Source organism: Alligator sinensis, unplaced genomic scaffold, assembly GCF_000455745.1.
Source record: "Alligator sinensis unplaced genomic scaffold, ASM45574v1 scaffold889_1, whole genome shotgun sequence".
In the NCBI taxonomy this organism is placed as follows: domain Eukaryota; kingdom Metazoa; phylum Chordata; order Crocodylia; family Alligatoridae; genus Alligator; species Alligator sinensis.
Window position 1 is genome coordinate 869,060 of NW_005842361.1, and position 19,335 is coordinate 888,394.

Here is a 19,335-nt window from a genome sequence, read left to right on the forward strand (position 1 = left end):
TCCATTTTGTATTGTGACATTTATATGGATTACATGATATAAGTAATCTCTTATTAAAAGAAGGCGCTATTAAATGGGAATTTGTAGTGTCTATTTACAGATTGACCTTGTAACTTACACAAAACTTATTTATAGCGATAGTATGTGATTAGCTTTCCTTGATTATCCAATAACATTTTTCAATTTTTAAAATGTAATTAATGTTTTGCAAAAAAAAATGTTGTTTTTAAATCTGACCTTTTAAGATACTTACAAATTTATGAATATATTTTATTGTAGAAAATGCAAAACAAAATATTTTCTGCTCTATGGCTATATGAATTAGGTTTGTCTGAAATTAGTCAATCAGTTCTTTGTTGGTAATGAGTTATCACTTTTATTTTCAAATTTCAGAGGGTGTAAACTCCAGAACCATCCAGCATCAATATGAAAATAGCAATCTAACACTTACATGTAACATAAATCTTCAAGGGGAAAAGGCACTTTGCAAAGAAAAAGGTGCAGCCTCAAGGTAACAGCAAAACCTCAGTTTTCCATATTGGAAATTAACATAATTTTTACATAATGATCTACATTACTGATCATTAAAATAACATAGTTACCTGGCAACTGGAACAGTTCTACTAATGTTACCCAGGGATACATAACTCCTAAATAATATATACAACAATATAAAGTGTAAAGAGTGTATCTGTATGGGAAAATTGTTCCTGGATTTTTTTCAATGAAAAATGCTTTTAGACTAAGGATTTTTTTTGAGGAATTTCATTTTTACACTCAAATTTCTGTTTTTGTCAAAAAATGAAAATCTTAGAATGTTTTATTTCTTGACAAATGAACAGTCACCATAAACTGTTAATGACACCTAAAATATATATTTTTTCTTTTTTATAAATTTTTTCATGAGAAATAAAATATTATTTCATCATATCTAAAGCTAGTACTTTTTTAAAATCCTGGGAAATACTGCCTACCTATATATTTAAATAATTAAAATTATATACATTTCTAGAATGCTTCTCACACTTGGATTTGAACACCTTTTGCATACTAACAAATTAAGTCTTACAACAACCCAAAGAAGTAAGAAAAGTACTGTTAAAGTACCTATTTTGCAAATGGCAAAACTCATGTCCAACATTACACAGTCTATATCTGTGATGGCTAGGGAAAGCAATCAGATATCCTGAGGGACAATGGATAATTATTTTATCTGAAATAGCATATTATAGTATGCATATGGCTATTATTAAAAGATAGAAATTATGTCTTGTGGCAGAAATTATGTTTCTCTTGCCAACTGTTTGTTGAGTGCAGCTCATGCACCAAATCTAGCCATGTGCCACGTGCAGTGTGTGCATTGGATCCAGCTCCATGCACACTGCATGCGGCATGTAGATCTGGTCCATGTCCCATGGACTGCACTGCAGGCCTCATGATAGGGCCCTGTGGGCCAGATCCAGCCTGTGGGCTAAATCTTTGACACCCCTTGTCTAGGAGTTCTTCAGAACCTATTGTACTTTCTCAGTAGAAATGCCCCAAAAGACTGCAGGAGGCACTCCCAAATCCTCCTGAAATATTGGGAACTGTTTAGAAGACAGCTTTATTTTAAATATGTAGAAGCATAATATGGACAAACACCAATGCAATTTTCTTTGTACATTTTAAATTCATAGATGCAATTGGACCACCTAAGAAGTCAGCACTAGGGTACAATTTTTGCATTTGCTGCCATGTGATATACCTAGCAATTTTTTCCATATTTATTATATTATCCCCTATGTAAAAGTACTTCTGTGTTATAGCCTACTTTACTTCTTAAAGATCTCCAAAGAGAAGCAAAAAGTCTTCTGCGTCTATTTTAAATATATTTATTTGGTTTTATAGAGATGACAATTTAGATGCATTTTTGACACACAAGATAACTTGCTATAAAATCATTTAGCTGAGCATTTTAATCATTTTTATTTCAATGGAATAAGTCTGATAATAGAATTGCTGAGAGAATAGGCAATGACATATTTAAACTAGCTTTTGAACCCAATCCACCTACCAGTGTGGTTAATGGGAGCTTTTCCACTGGCCTCAGTGGGTGCAGGAATAGACCCTTGCTTGTAAATATTTTATAAAGATATAGCAAATTATCTAATTTAAGGATTCCTTTTCTTAATACATATGGTAAACTAAGGGCCTGCTCTGAACTGATCTTTGCATGGTTATATGACAGTGAGAGATACCAAGGAACATACGTCCCATGCATGCCCAGAACAAGGTCCAATACTAGACAGACCTCTTGCTTATAGGAGAAATGTAATGGTGTCTTGAGGGCATGCAACCCCATCTTCTACTCTTTGTGCACACAGGAGGTTGGGGACCCTATCTCAGGCCCCTTGAAGCCAAGTGACTCTACAGGACTCAGGACAGTGCTTTAAAGGCACACTCTAATGCTAAAAGATTGAAAGCCAATAATAAAGGTATTAATTACATCATCACATTTTACAGCCATTGCTAAGACTTTTATCCTCTCTGACATCTAATGAGGGAGTGCATGCTGTCTGGGGCTGTGATTAGCTCACAAAAGGAGTGATTAAAGCATTAGTCATTACCTGAGCAGATGGATCATTACATAGGGCCTTAAGCCAAGAAATAAATATACCAATTAAATTACATTTTGGAAGATATAAAATATCAAGATAAAGCCTTAAGTACCTATGGAGCTTAGCAAGTATCCAATTTTATGCACAGTGGATTAAGGTATATAATCTATGTAAGGTGTCACTATCTTTTCCCTCTAACAATGCTTCCTTGGTTAAAAGATATGTCTCGATAAGATTCTGTTGGAAGACCTTTACGTGGGAATTTTTTGTTCAGGAGGCAGCAAACTCTGTGATGTATCTCATCCACTCTTTGCTATTTACCTACTTCATACTGAGTTTTACCAGTATATGAGGCTAGCGATGAATTATTTTCTGTGCTTATTATGAAGACTGACTGATGTTACTGCAGAAACATTGGTATTGGGGCTTTGTTTTACCTTGGACTCAATCTTGTAGTCCAAAGTATAGGAGCTGCATTGATATTTGATGACCTTGCACATGACAGATGGCTTCGTTACTTTGAGTGACTACTGAACGACTAGTTCCTTACGACTATATTGGTTGCAGGGCTGTTTAAATATATGTTTTCAAATTAATTCCAAATCAAATAGTAAATGTTATTGTTTATAGTTCTTGCCATACAATTTTTCATTTTTTCATATCATCAGACCTTTGGAAAGGACTTCCAGGTCATCTGGTGCAACTTCCTGTGTATGGATACAAGATTCATTGTTTGCTGCCTAATTTTTTGCTTTACTCTGAAGCACTAGAATCTTGGCCACCACTGAGGCTGGGGTTTTTGATTGGGATGTGCTAGTATGTAGAGAAAGAGACATTGTTTTTCTTCTTAGAGTCATACTAATTGCCAAATTAGGGATCAGGAAGGAAGCTTTCCCATAGGTCAGATTGACACAAACTGGGTGTGTGTGTTTGGTTTTTTTTGGAGGGGAAGGGTGCTTTTTCCCCATAATGTGGGGTATGGTCTTTTTCATAGGATTGTTTTGAGCATGTATTAATCAACTGCTTCCTTGCCATTGCAGCGTCAGGGGGCTGACAGTGCCCTCAACTTCTATGCTTTTACCTTTAGCATACTAAAGGGTGTTTAAGAATTGTGCCTTGTGGTTGTACGTGGAGGTTTCAAGTGGAAATTTAGGAGAATTTCTTAGGTAAAATGCTCAGCTCTGAAACTCCTCCCTCATTGAGGCCTACCAGAAGCCAAATCTGGACATCTTCTGGATGTGCTATATGTTTGCCATAATTGAGGCAGGCATTCAGCTGGGAATGCTAAGATTGGATATTGTTTAGACAGATTTTGTTTCATATTTTATTTTATTATTCTACTTGCCTGCATATGTTGTTCTATCTCTTACTGTTAGGCACCCTGAGACTTTGTTTGGAAGGAGGGCATATAAATCAAACAAACAAACAAATAAATAAATAAATAATTTTCTGTGAATACAGGAGACTGGACTTGCTGGTCCTCTTCCATTCCTATGCTTCCTTTTATGACAAGATGTCTGGCTTGGTGGCTGTGGGGAGAGCATTGGACATGATATACTTTGACTTTAGCGAGGCTTTTGATATGGTCTCCTACAACATTCTTGCAAGCAAAGGAAGGAAGTGTGGGCTGGATGAATGGGCTGTTAGGTGGATAGAAAACTGGATGGATAATCAGGCTCAAAGGGTAGAAATCAATGACTTGATGTCTAGTTGGCAGCTGGTATCAAGTGAAGTGCCCCAGAGGTCAGTCCTGGGGCCAGTTTTCTTCAATATCTTCAACAATGATTTGGAAGATGGCACAGAGTACACCCTCAGCAAGTTTGCAGATGACACCATGCTTGGGGGGAATAATAGATATACTGGAGGGTAGAACTAAGATTCAGAGAGACCTAGACAAATTGGAGGATTGAACCAAAATAAATCTTATGAGGTTCAATATGGAAAAATTCAATGTCCTGCCATTAGGACAGAACAGTCCCATGCACAAGTACAGACTGGGAACCAATTCACTAAGCAGTAGCTCTACAAAAAAGTACCTGTGGGTTACAGTAGACAATAAACTGTTTATGAGCCAACAGTGTGCCCTTGTTGTGAAGAAGGCTAACAGCATACTGGGCTGCATTAGTAGAAGTGTTGCCAGCAGATCGAGGGAAGTGATTATTCCCCTCTATTCAACACTGGTGAGGCCACATCTGGAGTACTGTGTCCAGTTTTGGGCCCCCCGCTACAGAAAGGATGTCGACAAGTTGGAGAGAGTCCAGTGGAGGGCAACAAAAATGGTTAGGGGGCTGGGGCACATGACTTATAAGAAAAGACTGAGGAAATTGGGTTTATTTAGTCTGGAGATGAGAAGACTGAGAAGTAGCCTTCAACTACCTGAAAGACGGTTCCAAAGAGGAAAGAACTACATTGTTCTCAGTGGTGGCAGATGGCAGAACAAGGAGCAATGGTCTTAAGTTGCAGCAAGGGAAGTGTAGGTTAGATATATGGGGAAAGTTTTTCTTGAGGAGGGTAGTTAAGCACTGGAAGAGGTTACCCAGGGAATTTATGGAATCTTCATTCTTGGGGGTTTTTAAGACCTGGCTAGACATCCATTGGTAATTCCTTGCAGTCAGGGATGACTGTCTTCTATGATTGCTTTATCTGTAGGTCTGAAGATGGCTGATGAGGCCATTCCAGGATTGGCAGACTATCTTGCAACTCAAGCACATGTTTCCATGTAGGTTGGGTGGCGGTGGTGGATTCTTTATTCAGTTCACAGCACGTTGTTTCTACTGCTCCCACTTTTCCATCTCCTGTGGTTATCATGAGGTTTCAAAGTATTAAGATTCTTGCAGAAGACTTCCTCCAGTTGAGCCAGTCCTGGGTGAATGTCTTCCACAAGTTGATGACAATGTTACATTTTTTCAAGTTGGCCTTGAGGACATTCTTGAAGCACTTTATCTGATCCCCTCTTGAGTGTATGCCTTCACTGAGCTGGGAAAATAAAACTTGCTTTGGGAGTCTGGAGTCAAACATCTGGATGACGTGGCTGGCCCAGCAAAGTTGATGATGGATGATCATCGCTTCCATGCTTGTGGTGTTTGCTTGTGAGAGGGCATTAATATTTGTACATTTATCTTCCAACTGAATTTGAAGGCTATTCCACAGGCAGCATTGGTAGTACTTCTGCAGTGACTTAAGGTGTCTCTTTTATGTTGTCCACAGCTCAGCTTTGTACAGTAAGGTGGGGATCATGACCACTTGATAAACCATGAGCTTGGTTTCAGATCTGATGTCTTGACTTTCAAACACCCATTTCCTCAGGTGTCTGAATGCTACACTTGCACTTTTAAGGTGCTGTTGGATTTCTTTTTTGATGTCAGCCTTCTGCGAGAGACGGCTTCTGACATATGGGAAATACTCAACACTCTCCAGAGTCTCACCGCAAATCTGAATCATCAGAGATGGAGACTGCTCATTAAGACCTTCATCTTCTGAATGCTAAGCATCAGTCCCATTTTCCCTTGGTAAAGACATTGATAATTGCCTAAAGGTCTCTTTCCAAGTGCTCACTTGGCTAGATAAAGCCTTGCCTGGGATGATATAGTTGGGCATGGTCCTGCTTTGAGTAGGAGGTTGGACTAGATGACTTCCTGATGTCCCTTTCAACCCTAATTTTCTATAATTATATTATTCTTATTGAAAATCTGCAATAAGGAAATCTGCAATCTTCTGCCTAGGAGATTCCACAGTTTTCCTAGGCAGTTTGCCCATTGTCTTCCAGTTCTAACAGTTAGGAAGCTTTTCCTGAGATTTCATCTACATCTGCTTTGCTGTAGTGTATGTCCATTGCCTCTTGTGCTACCCCCTATAGCAAGGAGGAACAATTTTGTCTCCTCTATGTGGCAGCCATTCAAATATTTGAAAATTGCTATCTTGTCTCCCCTCCCCACCCTTTCTCCCTTTCTCCAAACTAAACATATCCAGTTCTTTCAACCTTTCCTCCCATGGTTTGCATTCCAGCTTCTTTATCATCTTCATTGCTTGCCACTGGATCCTCTCCAGGTTCTCTACTTCCTTTTAAAATGCAGTTCCCAGAACTGAACACAGTACTACATCTGGGGCCTGACAAGGATTAAGTTTAGCTGAGTAGAATGGAATCATTACCTCCCATATCTTGAATAAAATGCTTCTGTTAATTCAACCCAAGTTTATATGTATTTTCTTTATGGCAGCATCATACACTTTGGTCCCAGAAATGAAACACCAAACTCACATGTTTACTTTCTGAATTGATTCCTGTCTTTGGATTATGTTAAAGACAGTGTTTTACCCTGGGAAAACAAGCTTGGGCCATCTATATAAAAAACCTCTCATTTTCTTCTCTATGGAGAAGATACCATATTGTATTAAAAGACCTGAACATGGAACCAGTCAGGGGTCCCTAAACTTAGGAAAGATGTCATCTAAATTATTGGGTTATTGTGGAAAAGTATGAGGTTCCCTGAAATGAAAATTTTTAATTCTATTCCACTCTTAAAGTGATCTGTAAATGTGTATTTGTAAGTCACCATGCTGTTTTATTGTTTTTAACAAATATGCTTGACTTACAACTTCTAACTACTTTTTTTTTCTGGAAACTCAATCTAGCATCTCAGAGAGGAGATTGGCTCACTCTTTAACCAGTAATAAAGGTTTTCACAGCCAAAGAATGCCCTCAGCAATACCTGTGCAAGTCTCTGGTTGTCATATTAAATCAAAACTAATTATAAAAAGGGTAAAAAAGCACTCACCAAACAAACCTGCTTGAAAGATGAGATCTATTAGGCATGTCAAGATCTAGGGCTGTCTGACAAATGGCAAAGAGTTCAGGAAACAATGAAGCTGGGACTACTACAGGTCATAGTTGCGAGTAGGGAGGTGAAGACAGAACAGTAGCAGCAATGAGATTGTAAATTCTTTATAGAATTTTTGTTCTGATCTTTTCTCTCGCACTGGCCTGATTCTACTTACTTTGGAGAAATTCTATGGCTAGGCCACTTTTCATGTATTAAAGATGGTTGGGTTAAAGGATTGTAACAAGGAACAGAATCATGTACATACTCACACCTGAGTGCTTGAGAAGTCATTGGCTTTGAGGAGAGAATTGTAGCCCTATAATTCAAAATGTCCCTATTTTATTATATTATGTGATAAACCCAGATTGGGGGTCTGTGTGCTTCATTCCTATATCAAACTTACTGGAATTTATTGCATATGTGTTTTCTCTTCCGCTGTGATGAATAAGTGTTACAGGCTCAGTTGTGCAGAAGTTACTATGGGTCCCTTTTTAATTGTTCTAGTCTTTCCCTTCATACTACCATCTCCTTCCACTGGCCCCATCTCCAAATAGTCCTGCAGCTTCCTTCTTGATTGCTCTTGCTATTTTCTCTGCTCTGCTTTAATCTTTCACAAAGGGGACTTCTCTTATATCCTTTGCCGGCTCTGTTGTGACAGCATCTAAAGCAGTTTTCCTTATCTCACTAGCAGTGTTTCTATGTCAGTTATGCTTTGACTACTACCAAAGCACCCTGCCCAAATTGCTGTATTTAAACTGTTTTACTACCTCCTTTTACTGGCTCTGCTTCTAATGCTGTTGGGTTGACTATTAAAGCAAAAGGGAATTGACTGAATGTGCCACCTTATGGCTATCCATGATAAACACCTTATATGAATTACCATCTATTAAGCATAACAGCTTAAGCTCTATAAGTAATGCATACACCATCGTGGTTGTTAGTGTCTGCACAGTGAATATTTATTTCAAGACTGTAAAATTTGTCTAAACTTTTAACATTGCATTTGATAGGTTTTCAGTGATGCAAAACAGCATACAAGGAATAAGAAGATATAGCCAACATAGTAGTGATTTTTCACACTGTTCACTGTCTGAAGTTCTGCTAATGGTTTTCAGCAGCAGCAATGTTTTTTCCCCTTTATTAGAACTTTTGTTCTGATCTTTTCACATGCACTGACCTAGTTGTATATATTTGAGAGAAATGCTGTGGCTGGGCCACTTCTCATTTCAAATTGAGGATGTTTCTTGTTACCAATAATGTTTAAGGTTTTAAACATAAAACAAAAGTTTAAAATATTACGACTACAGGAAACAAAATTGTTGCAAGCTGCAGCTGGGCTAACACCTTTACAGAAAAATCTTCCATATTTAAAAACAGAAATTTATTCCACTCATGGATTAATTTGTATCCTAATCCACAAATGTACTGTGCTGAATAGCTCTACTGCCCACATAAACTATGTAGAGACTAGGTTAAAGCCAGTAAAATATATTAGTTTAAAATGTTACTTCTTCCCTGTCTAATTATTATTATAGTTTTACATTGGACTAAATAATGCAAAATGTCCTTTCTTAAATGCAACCTCAGTCATACTTAGATCCTAATATCTATGTAGCTAATGTATAGATATGGCATAATGAAAATGTTTAGGGGTTCAACTTGATGCCCTTCAAAGTCATTATAAAGATTCTTATTTATCAGCCCCCACACAGGCATCCATTTGCTGTTACTATAAAAAAGATATTTTTTTTCTTGTAGTCCAAGTAGTGCTATGGACTTAGAAATACGATCTGCCTTCAAATGTCCTTGTGTGTCACTTGTGATCACTAAATACATATTGTTTGGAAATTCCACCAGAATTTCTCTTGACTATATGTGAGAAATTACTTACCTGTGGTAAGTTTTCATTATACTATTTTAAACTAAGATTTTAGAGAAGCATCAGCTTTAAAATAAGGTTAAGGCAAATATAAGGTTTAGTACTCTAGTGTAAACACAAACATTTTAAGTGGGCCACTCTTGCTGTCCTTGTTCTGGAAAAACTGTGATATAAACCAATGGGACAAATTCAGTACTGGTGTATCATGTTACTCGTGTGACACTCAGTATGGACGGATTTAGTTAGGGTGACCAAATGTCCCAGTTTGGCTGGGACAATCCCAGATTTTGTAGGCTGTCACACCATCCCAGCTAGTTGATGACTGAAGCAAAAATCCCTGGATTGGTTGGAATCAGCCAGGGTGGGACAGGGGTGGGGTGGGAGAGTGCTGCTATGAGTGAGGGCTGCTCATATGTGTGTGTGTGTGGCATCCAGGGGAGTGGTGGGTGCAGACAGGGTGTCTCAGACCCCTTCCCTGAGGGGACCTGGGGTCTCCCCCAGCTGCCGGTGGGGACCCATGTTTGGGGGAGAACTCCAAGCTTGTGGCCCCGGCTGGGCATGCACTGGGCTTGCAGCGGGGGAGAGAACTGTAGGGGAATGGGATGCAGTCTTGCAAGGAAAGGGAGGTGGAGCAGCATAGTGCTCTAGACGGGTAAGCAGGCACCACTGCTGCCCACCTGCCTTGTGCACCATGCCACTTTGCCTCTGTCTCCACCCACCTCTGCCTACAGTAGCACTGCTGACTTGGGAGAGCAGGGATGGGGTCAGTGTCCCAGATTTCCCATGGTCCCATATGATACCCTTGATTTAGTTCACTAAAAATCTTGCCTGAGATGAACAGTGGGACCAATCCATTGCACATAAAGAGATGAAGAGTCAATTCAAGGCACTATTTGTTTTTCTGACATTTATAATCTACTGGCTATATTCTGGGAATTGGCAGCTCAGGGAATAGAAGAGGAAGGGGCATGCAGTGGGCTGTAAATTACATTTGCCTTTTCCCATTCTAGAACTAGCAGACATCAGTGCAAGTTAGAGCAGTCTAGTACTGTCCTTTCACACACTCCACTGCCTATTGTCCCCTTGGGTGCACTAGCAGCTATAAATCAGCTGAAGTTTGTTGCTCACTGGTCAAACTACATTTTGTCTTATATACATCCTATGTTGCAGATTGCTTATGCAATGGGTTACAAAGACTTCACAAACCTGTGTTATGCAGGGATTCATCAATGCTGGAGTCTCCAAAAAGCCAGTTAAGGTGTCTTTGAAGTTTCTTTGCAGAACAGAAGTGGCACAAAGCAACTCTAGTGAGAAGACCAGATTCTGACCCAAGAAATGTGTTTATAAAGCCTCCGAATGCTTGAATTGAAATGTTTCTTTCCCCATTGCTCACACAGTGCTTTGCTTTAGGATTATGCATGAGGACTGTGCCAATGCCATTGCTCTTCCTTTTGGTTTGTTTGTTTTAAGAAATGGAGAGCATCTTTAACTATTTGCTTAAGGGAAAATATCCACCCAAAACAGCTAAAACTAATTACATGCATTTTGTAAACAGATGTAGGCAACAAAGGGGACAGCATGCTTACAATCTTGACAGTATCTCTCATTTGATTGTAATGTAAATTAGAAAATAGAAATAATATAGACCCCAATACAAATTTCCATTTTTGCTTTTCAAAAATCATCCAGAATTGGGTAAATGAAGTTGTCTTTGAACAAGCAGTATGCCAAAATCTCTCCTCCACAAATCATTGAAATTAAGCCAGCTCCTGAAAAGAAACAAAAATATTTCATGTTAATTTTAGTCGTGGTATGCAAACATCACAACAGTATTTAAACCACTCCTACATAGAATAGAGACATAGAATAATAGTTTTTGTTACTCTTTTCTGTATAACACCAATGAAATGTAGCTAGGGATTTGGTTTGATTTATTTTTTCCCATTTTGAAAATGTTATTTTTTCTCTTCAACTCACAAAATGAGGATTTTTAAATGATTTCTTCAGCTCAGTCCTCTACCAGCCTGGGCCTGGGCACCTGTGTCTGCCAACTCAGGACCAGCTACAAGATCAACGATTTTGTTTGTGTGCCTCCATCTATCTTTGAGGATTTCTATATGGCCCTGAGTACTTGTTAACTGGCTTCTGCAATTTTTTCTTCTAAATATCAAAGTAATGTATTTCCAAAAACAGGCCAGGGATCTCTAATTCCCTAATTGGAGCTTTACTGTTACTTTCAATGAAAAAAGTGTAAGCCAAGATTCAAGTCAGGGCCACCTTACCAAAATCAGTAACTACAATTGGACTGCTAACACTGAAAAGGTGAGCAGGATTTATTCTTAGAGCATAACAAGTATAAGACATCTCAAATGTCTACTTGACTGTGTTCATTTGTATAAATTGAATTGGGTAGAGAGCGGCACATGTACAAATGTTACCATCTCACTTGTGTTTAGCTGTTTGTTGGACTCACGATACTACAATTTACTGAGGGGATGATTTCTCAACTACAAATACTAGGTTGGTGCACAGTTCCAAGCAATTTAAAAAGTCAGTAATTCATACATACCTAATGCCAGCCACCAGTGCAACATCAGAGGGAATTCAGACATAACTACAAGGTAAAAAAAGGTACACTGAAAACTTCTTGAAGATCATCTCACACGTGAAAAAAATAGTCTTTCTCCTAAAATAACTGTTTCTAAAAAGGGAAAAAGGAATTGGAAGGAATAACAGGAACATAAACTGAAGTGATGATATAAAATGCTGTACAGGAAAAAATATACCCCAGCTCCCTAAAATGGGAGAATATCCTAAACTGAACTCAGAGCAGGATCAGCCATTTTAAGCCCTGTATCAGGAAATTCATAGAATCAGAGAAAATGAGAGTTGGAAGGGACCTGAGGAGGTCATCTAGTTCAACCCCCTGCTCAAAGCAGGACCATCCCCAACTGTATCATCCCAGCCAAGGCTTTGTCTAGCCAGGTCTTAAAAACCTCCAAGGATGGAAATTCCACAACCTCTCTGGATGATCTGTTCTAGTGTTTGACTACCCTCCTCATGAGAAAGTTTTTCCTCATATCTACCCTAAAATTCCTCTGCTACAACTTGAGACAGTTGCTCCTTGTTTTGCCATCTGCCATCACTAAGAACAGTCCATCCTCTTTGGAACCGCCCCTCAGGTAGTTAGAGGCTACCTCTCAGTCTTCTCTTCTCCAGACTAAAGAAGCCCAGTTCCCTCCATCTCTTCTCGTAAGTCATGTTCCCCAGCTCCCTAACCATTTACATTGCTTTCTGCTAGATTCTCTACAACTTGTTCCCATCCTTACTGCAGTGGGGGACCCAACCTGGACACAGTACTGCAGAAGTGGCCTCACCAGTGTTGAATAGAGGGGAATAATAATTTCCCTTGATCTGCTGGCAACACTCCTATTAATGCAGCCCAGTATGCCATTAGCCTTCTTCACAACAAGGTCACGCTGTTGGCTCATATTCAGCTTATTTTCCACTGTAACCCCCAGGTCCTTTTCTGCAGAGCTGCTGCTTGTTATAATATCTCTATTTATTTACCTTCCTTTCATGAGTAAGGCAGAAATTCTACCCCTTTGGATACTTAAAACAGGGAATAGGACCAGAAAGCATAAGAGGAACTGTCATGAAGCAGGATAATATAACATTGACTTAGGGTTAAATAGGCAGAAATAGGGTTAAAACATCTCTCTCAGTCAGCCATCCCAGAACTCTGGTAAACAGCATAGTGGGATTAGCAGGTGTTCTTGGCAAAAACTGATGATGAGCTTCATTTGCTGTAGACAACTCTTTCTTGCTTGCTTGCTTGCTTTCTTCCTTCTTTTCCTTTCTTTCTTGCTATGTGAGAAGATGCCAGACCTGATCAAATGCTTTATTTTCCTCATTGAGGTTTGGCTGAAATCATCTTTAACTTAGACATTTTGCTGCTGAAGCAGGCTTTGTTTTACATTGAACTTTGGCTGAGGTGCTTATGTTGGAGCCTTGAAGGGTCAGGACATTGACAACAGTTACTTGTTTTACAAAAGGTGCACAACTCCCTGTTGCTGAAACCACCTCTTTTCCTCAAATGCTGTCTCTGGCATGTTACAAATGAAACCTCTTAAATACAATGCAAGATAATTGCCATTTAGAAATTGTTGCAACAAAGTGTAATCGTGTTTTAAATGGCAGTATATTGCATACAAGATGGAAGAGGAGAAATTAATATTTATTGAATTTGATAAAGTGCCAACATTAGTCCAAGAATAAATTAGAGGGAAAATGTTTGATCAGTCCTGCTCAGTTTACAGTACAGTACATTTATTTAATATTATCCTTGCTTACCAAATGATGTTATGATGATATGAATAACAGTAACTGTTATAGCGTAATCCCAAACCCATTCTTCCACAACCAAGGCAAACAGCAATCCACAAATAAAGTAGGTAATTTCCAATGAAACTAGAAGAACTGTAAATAAAAACAGGGTATTTATTAGTATAAACAAATGTTTTGGAAAGTTTGTTCCCATACATGTAATTAATAGAAATAGGCAGTTAAGCTTTCAAAGGTAAAATTGAGGGTAGATTATTTTTCAGCAAGGTCAAGTGGTCTGCTAATGTTTCTATTTAAAATTTGTTTTCAATTATTTACAGCTTGGCCACAAAAATTTGCCTGAGGGGAACCTCAGTGTGTATGTTGCATTACAGTGTAGATTGAAGAAAAGGGCCTAGGATTAATAAGGCTGGTAACCAATGTCCTCTCTATAACCCAGAGCAGGTGCAACAAGGAAGTGCACTTATACTGGGGAAAAGGGACAAAATCTGGCCCACAGTGGACTCCATTTCCCAGCAACCCCTGCCCATGTCACTGTGGCCAGGTGTCCCAGGGTGACAGAGAAAAGGAATCGGAAAGTCCCACCCGAGAGGCGCAGCACAGAAAAAAATCGTGAAATAAAGAAAGGAACACAAAAAAACCACTTACTTGCAGGAAAAGCAAGACTGGAAGGATGAGAAGAAGAGTCCGTGTGGTTCACAAGCCATGCTTTTGTATGATTAAAGCTGGTGGGTGAGGTCACAGAGATGTGCCAGCTGCCAGAGATAAAAGTGGGCACTGGCAGTGAGGCGGGGAGAGTGAGAGAGGAGGTGGAGGCTCTCTGTGCCAGCATCGGGCAGAGCTGGCATGAACAGGGAATGCCCAGGCAACAGGCGACAGCAGGGATGTAGCAGGGCACTAAGGTGCCTGCTACTGGGAGAGCCAGAATAGCCACTCAGGTGCCGGTTGCCAGGACGACCAGAGGGAGCCAGTGTCCCCCACCTGCTAGTGGTCAGCTGACTGGAAGGGGAGGGCCTGGCTCCCATTTAAACACCAGAACTGAGGCCAAGGGGGCAGTTCCCTGCCAGCAGCTAAGAGGGAAGGAACTCTCTCATGGAAGGGAGGAGCAGCGTCTAACCCTGCTTCAGGATGACGTACCCCTGGTAGGCTTGAGCGAGGTTAGAGCCAGGCGGCTTAAGTTTTTGTGTTATAGCCCAGGGGCTTGTGTTTGTGTTGCTGTTTGTTACCGGTGGTTTGGGTGAAGCTATTAGGGGTTGGAGGAGGCCTCATAGGGGACTCTCAGCGGTGTGGAGACCCCAGCACCAGTGAGGGCACAGCATTCAGTGTGCACAGCCCCCAGCCCCCGAGAGGGGCAGTTGAGAAGCCCCAGAGAGGGGGAATTGCTGAGAAGCCCCAGTGTGGGCATGGTGAGCCCCAGAGAAGGGGGCAGCATTGTGGTGAGCCCCAGAGAAGGGGGAGTTGCTGAGAAGCCCCAGTGTGGGTGTGTGTTTTTTCTGTTGTTTGGATGGGTGGAGTCGTGCCCGGGTTTTGAACTTGTGCCCCCTTTGAATGTGGGCTGGCACATGTGCCTCTGGGCCAGGGGGTGTCATGCCTTAGAAGGGAGCTGGAAAAGAGGCCAAGAGCCTCCAGACACTGGAAGGAAGTGCTAGAGCCTTGAAGTCTAACCCTGTTTGGTGGGTTTGGATGGAGAGGTCTAGCTAGAGAAAAAAGGGGTCAGAACCTTATAGGAGAGACCCCAACATACCCAATATAATCAGCAGTCTCCCGCTCGCATACTAATTCCATCAAGACATGGCAGACAAGATTAGAGCAGGACAGCAGAGGTCCAAGAGGACTCCAAGGGCGCCCCACGTAAGGCACGGATGACCGGGAAGATGGTGCTGGGGAGGGCGACCCGTTACAAGGGCAACAAGGCTCCCTCACACCAAGGGGACTGAGACAGGACCCCATGAGGGGAGGAGTGTTGGGGGTGACTTTCCCCTCATGCCTCCGAAGATGTTCGGCGATGGAGGTTCTGAACAACGGAGCGTACAGCACGGCGACCCAGAAGAACAGATTGAGACCTATCTCGAGGAAGCCAAAGGGTTTTTACCTGAACACTCCCAGGTACCAGGTCAGGGAGCTGGGCTGGGAGTGGAAAGGGAAGAGAGACCCCACAGGATCAGCGTCGGGGGAGTACTGTCAGCATAGGCAGGAGTGAGGGAAGAACAAGCTGGTAGGACACCGGACAGGAAGACCCTTTTGGGGTTCTTTTTCCTTTCTTTTCTTCATTTCATTTCATTACCCTGCTTGACAGGGAAACCCATGCTGACCCCAGGAATAGAACCGACAGGCTCAAAGGGGCCTTGGGCATAGCGCCGGAAAGAACCAAAGATCCTCAAGGAGGAGAGAGGAACACAGTCAGGCACAAGGAACATCCACTGAAGGGAGAGGGCCATTTTAAGACCTGGCACCCCACCAGCAGTTGGCGTAAGGTTAGGGTATAGGGGAGGTGGAGCCCCACAGACATCCCGCGAGTGGAGTGGTCATCCCTGAGGGGACCTTCGAGGCTATCCCCACCACTGAAGTAACATCCAAAGACGTGGCAGACCAGTTCAGGGGAGGCCAGAGGGACAACCGAAGCCCACTTTGGGGTACCCACAAAGCTAGAGAGCACGCGCCCTCTACAGCACAGGCCAAGGCCGCACACAAGCGGGTGTTCGAAGCCAGGCGAGTGCACTGGTTTCCATGGAGACCTCAGCAGCAGCAGGGCTGTGACAGCACAGGCCAGGGTGTCCATGGAGAGTGGCCCCAGCAGCACTGGCAGGGTACGCAGCTGGGTGGGGAGCTGCTCCAGGGCCGGGCTGGGATCTTGCATCAGTGACAGCATGGTCTGGATCCAGGGCACAGCTGTGATCCACTGCCCACATGCCCCAGCCAGGGGCATGCAGGCAGGGAATTGTGGCTCTGCCCTGGCTCTGGACCACTCTGTCACTGCTGCAAGATCCCAGCCCAGCCCCAGAGCAGCTCCCCACTCTGCCAGTACTGCTGCCCTGCCAGTGCTGTTGGGGCCAGTCTCCATGGACATCCTGACTCATGCTGTCACAGTTCTGCTGCTGCTGGGGTCTCCTTGGAAACTGGCCACAGCTATGCAAGCAAGGGCTGCTGGGTAATGGAGTCCGGCTGCCGGCCAGATCCATCATTTTGCCCACCTCTGACTTATACCATCTACATACCTCACAGATGGTACTAAATAGTTATCAAACAGTAGTATCCTGTGGTTAATATTGACCTGTGCCTGGGCCAGTAGGGTATCTCAATATACTTTTCTCTGTTACATTCAATTGCATTATTTTTCTTGTGTGGCAGATGGTTATAAAGAACAGACATGAAGAACAGAGTGTAAATGAAGCAGAGAATCCAAAGGACTAGCACAAGCCACCCCTATTGAATTTGCATATAAGCACATCTTCCCTCAGCCTTGTAACACAGGCATCAAGCTGCACCTACTTCTCTATGGTATATCAAAACCAAAATAGGAGGATTTTGTGTTTCCTGAATAGCTACAATGACAGTGCATCTACACAAGATGCTTTACTGTGCAGTAGAGCAATTTACTGCATAGTAAGCATCACCATCTACACGTGTAGACCATTATTGTGCAGTGATTTGCTCTACTCAGCAGATAATTTGCAAATCCAAATGCAAATAGTAAATTAACTGCCAAGTAATTACTGTACAGTAAGGCATATGTAGACAGTCAACCGGGAGCAAATTTGCTCCTGGTCACCCAGGCATCAGGGGGTAGGAGATTGCTCCCTGCCCCTGGGAACTGCCTGCTTCGGGGGCAGGCTCCACCACCAGAGCCCAGGCAGCTGGTTTCTTTGCCTTGGTAGCAGGGAGCTCCCAACCCCTGCTCCATGATCATAAGTGCGGAGCTGGGCCAGGATTGACCCATTGCATAGGGAGAGTGCCCCTCCCAGCCTGAAGTTACCTGGGATCTGCCCCAGGCCGGGACAGTTCCTGGCCAGCTGCAAGCTGCACAGGGAAGTCTGCACATACAGCCTGGAGCTGGCCGGGGGCTGTCCCATTTCAGGCAGTTCCCAGCCAGCTCTGGGCTGCATGTGCAGACTTCCCTGTGCAGCCTAGGACTGGCTGGGAACTGACCCAGTCTGGGGCAGGTCCCAGCCTCACAGCTTTTTCCGAGCCCTTTGCCCTGATTGGGAGATTGAAGCATGGGACTTGGAAATTGCTGAGGGCAGGGGCAGGTTCCAGCCCCCTGCCCCAATCTGCTGGTGTTGCTGACTGGAGAGCCAGGGCTGGGAGCTTCCTGCTGCTGGGGCAGAGGAACATTATCCCCACCGGGGCTGCACCACCAAAGCCCACCCCAGCAGCAGGCAGCTCCTGGGAGCATGGAGCAATCTCTCAATTCCTGCCAGGAGACAGATGTCTCCTGGCCCCATGCTCCCTGCCAGCTCCTGGGTTAGCACCCGGAGCTGGCTAGAGCTCCCCCTGACTGCTGTAGGAGGGCAGAACTGGGTGGGAGAAAATCTACTCCCAAATGCACACACATGTAGACACCTGCCCGGGGTCTGTTTACTCCAGAGCAAATCTGGAGTAAATTACTCTGGAGTAAACCCATGCTGCAGCATTTGAATGTGTAGACATGCACTGTGTGAGGCAAAGTAGATAAATCTTGATGCTCTACAAGACTGTTAATCTGTAGGCGCATCTACATGTGCCCCTATGATGTAATTGTTACCATGCTGTCATTTAGTACTTTCTTTTGAAAGTGCTAAATGATGGTGCAATAACAGCCCGTGCTGTTATTACGTTGCTGTAGTGATGCGCGATACTGAGGGAGCATGTCACTACAGCAACATAGTTGTAGCATTACAGCTTGTGCCCACTGATGCTACATTGCCATAGTGCATTGATATAGTGACATGGCATCACTTGTAGATGTGCCCATATAGAGCAGCTGATAAACCAGTTCATTTTCTCAGTGGTTGAGTAGCACACCTCCTGTCTTGTGTGGAATATAATGAGCCATATTGTGCCATCAGTTTGTAATGAGTCAATGATAATTCTTAAAAACCAAAGGCACAGAAACAACGGGCATAATTCTGCTTGACCTACTGGATAGGCAAAGTGCAGCTTGTGACCAACTCCAACTTACCTGACTCAAGAGTAGGAGTCATTCTGTTTCCCTTTTAGGGTGGATAAGGTCCCCTGTTACTGAATAGATAGAGACCTGTGTGTCTCCTGAGGCCAGTCCTATTCCTATAATAGGGGCACTAACTTGGAGAAAGTAATGGAACCACACTTCAGCTGAGTAACTCAGAGTTGGTTGCAAATTATACTTTGGTCATCCACTTGGTGAAACAGAATTCTTCCCCATGCCTTCAATATGTCTTGTTTAGTACCTCATATATTGCTGTCATGTGGCAACCTATAATGTCATAATTTAAATATAAATCCTATCGATCATGTTGAGATGCAGTAGTTGCATTAGTAATTTGCAAACTAATTCTAATTGTGTAAGTTCTACATTTTTTCTTAGTAATGCCATTTTTCTGCTAGCCTAATTGAAATGTTCTTTTTTCCTCTAAAATCAAATCAGAATGGCACTGTAGCAAATATCACTGCTCTTTCTATTCCTGTATGTGTTTAAGATGATGATCTAAACAATTTACATTTGAAAAGCTCTAATTCC

General features: G+C 42.3%; 1 protein-coding gene across 1 annotated transcript in view; it reads right to left on the reverse strand.

The window, feature by feature from the left end:
- Positions 1-10,970: 10,970 nt before the first annotated feature.
- The window catches only part of TMEM244 (transmembrane protein 244), a 12,498-nt gene continuing 4,133 nt past the window's right edge, over positions 10,971-19,335 (reverse strand). Inside the window, exons 4-6 of the mRNA XM_025210633.1 lie at positions 13,650-13,775; positions 11,866-11,910; positions 10,971-11,065 (exon numbers count right to left, since the gene is read on the reverse strand). Coding sequence (XP_025066418.1) covers positions 10,971-11,065; positions 11,866-11,910; positions 13,650-13,775 — 266 coding nt within the window. The remainder of the gene's footprint in view (positions 11,066-11,865; positions 11,911-13,649; positions 13,776-19,335) is intronic.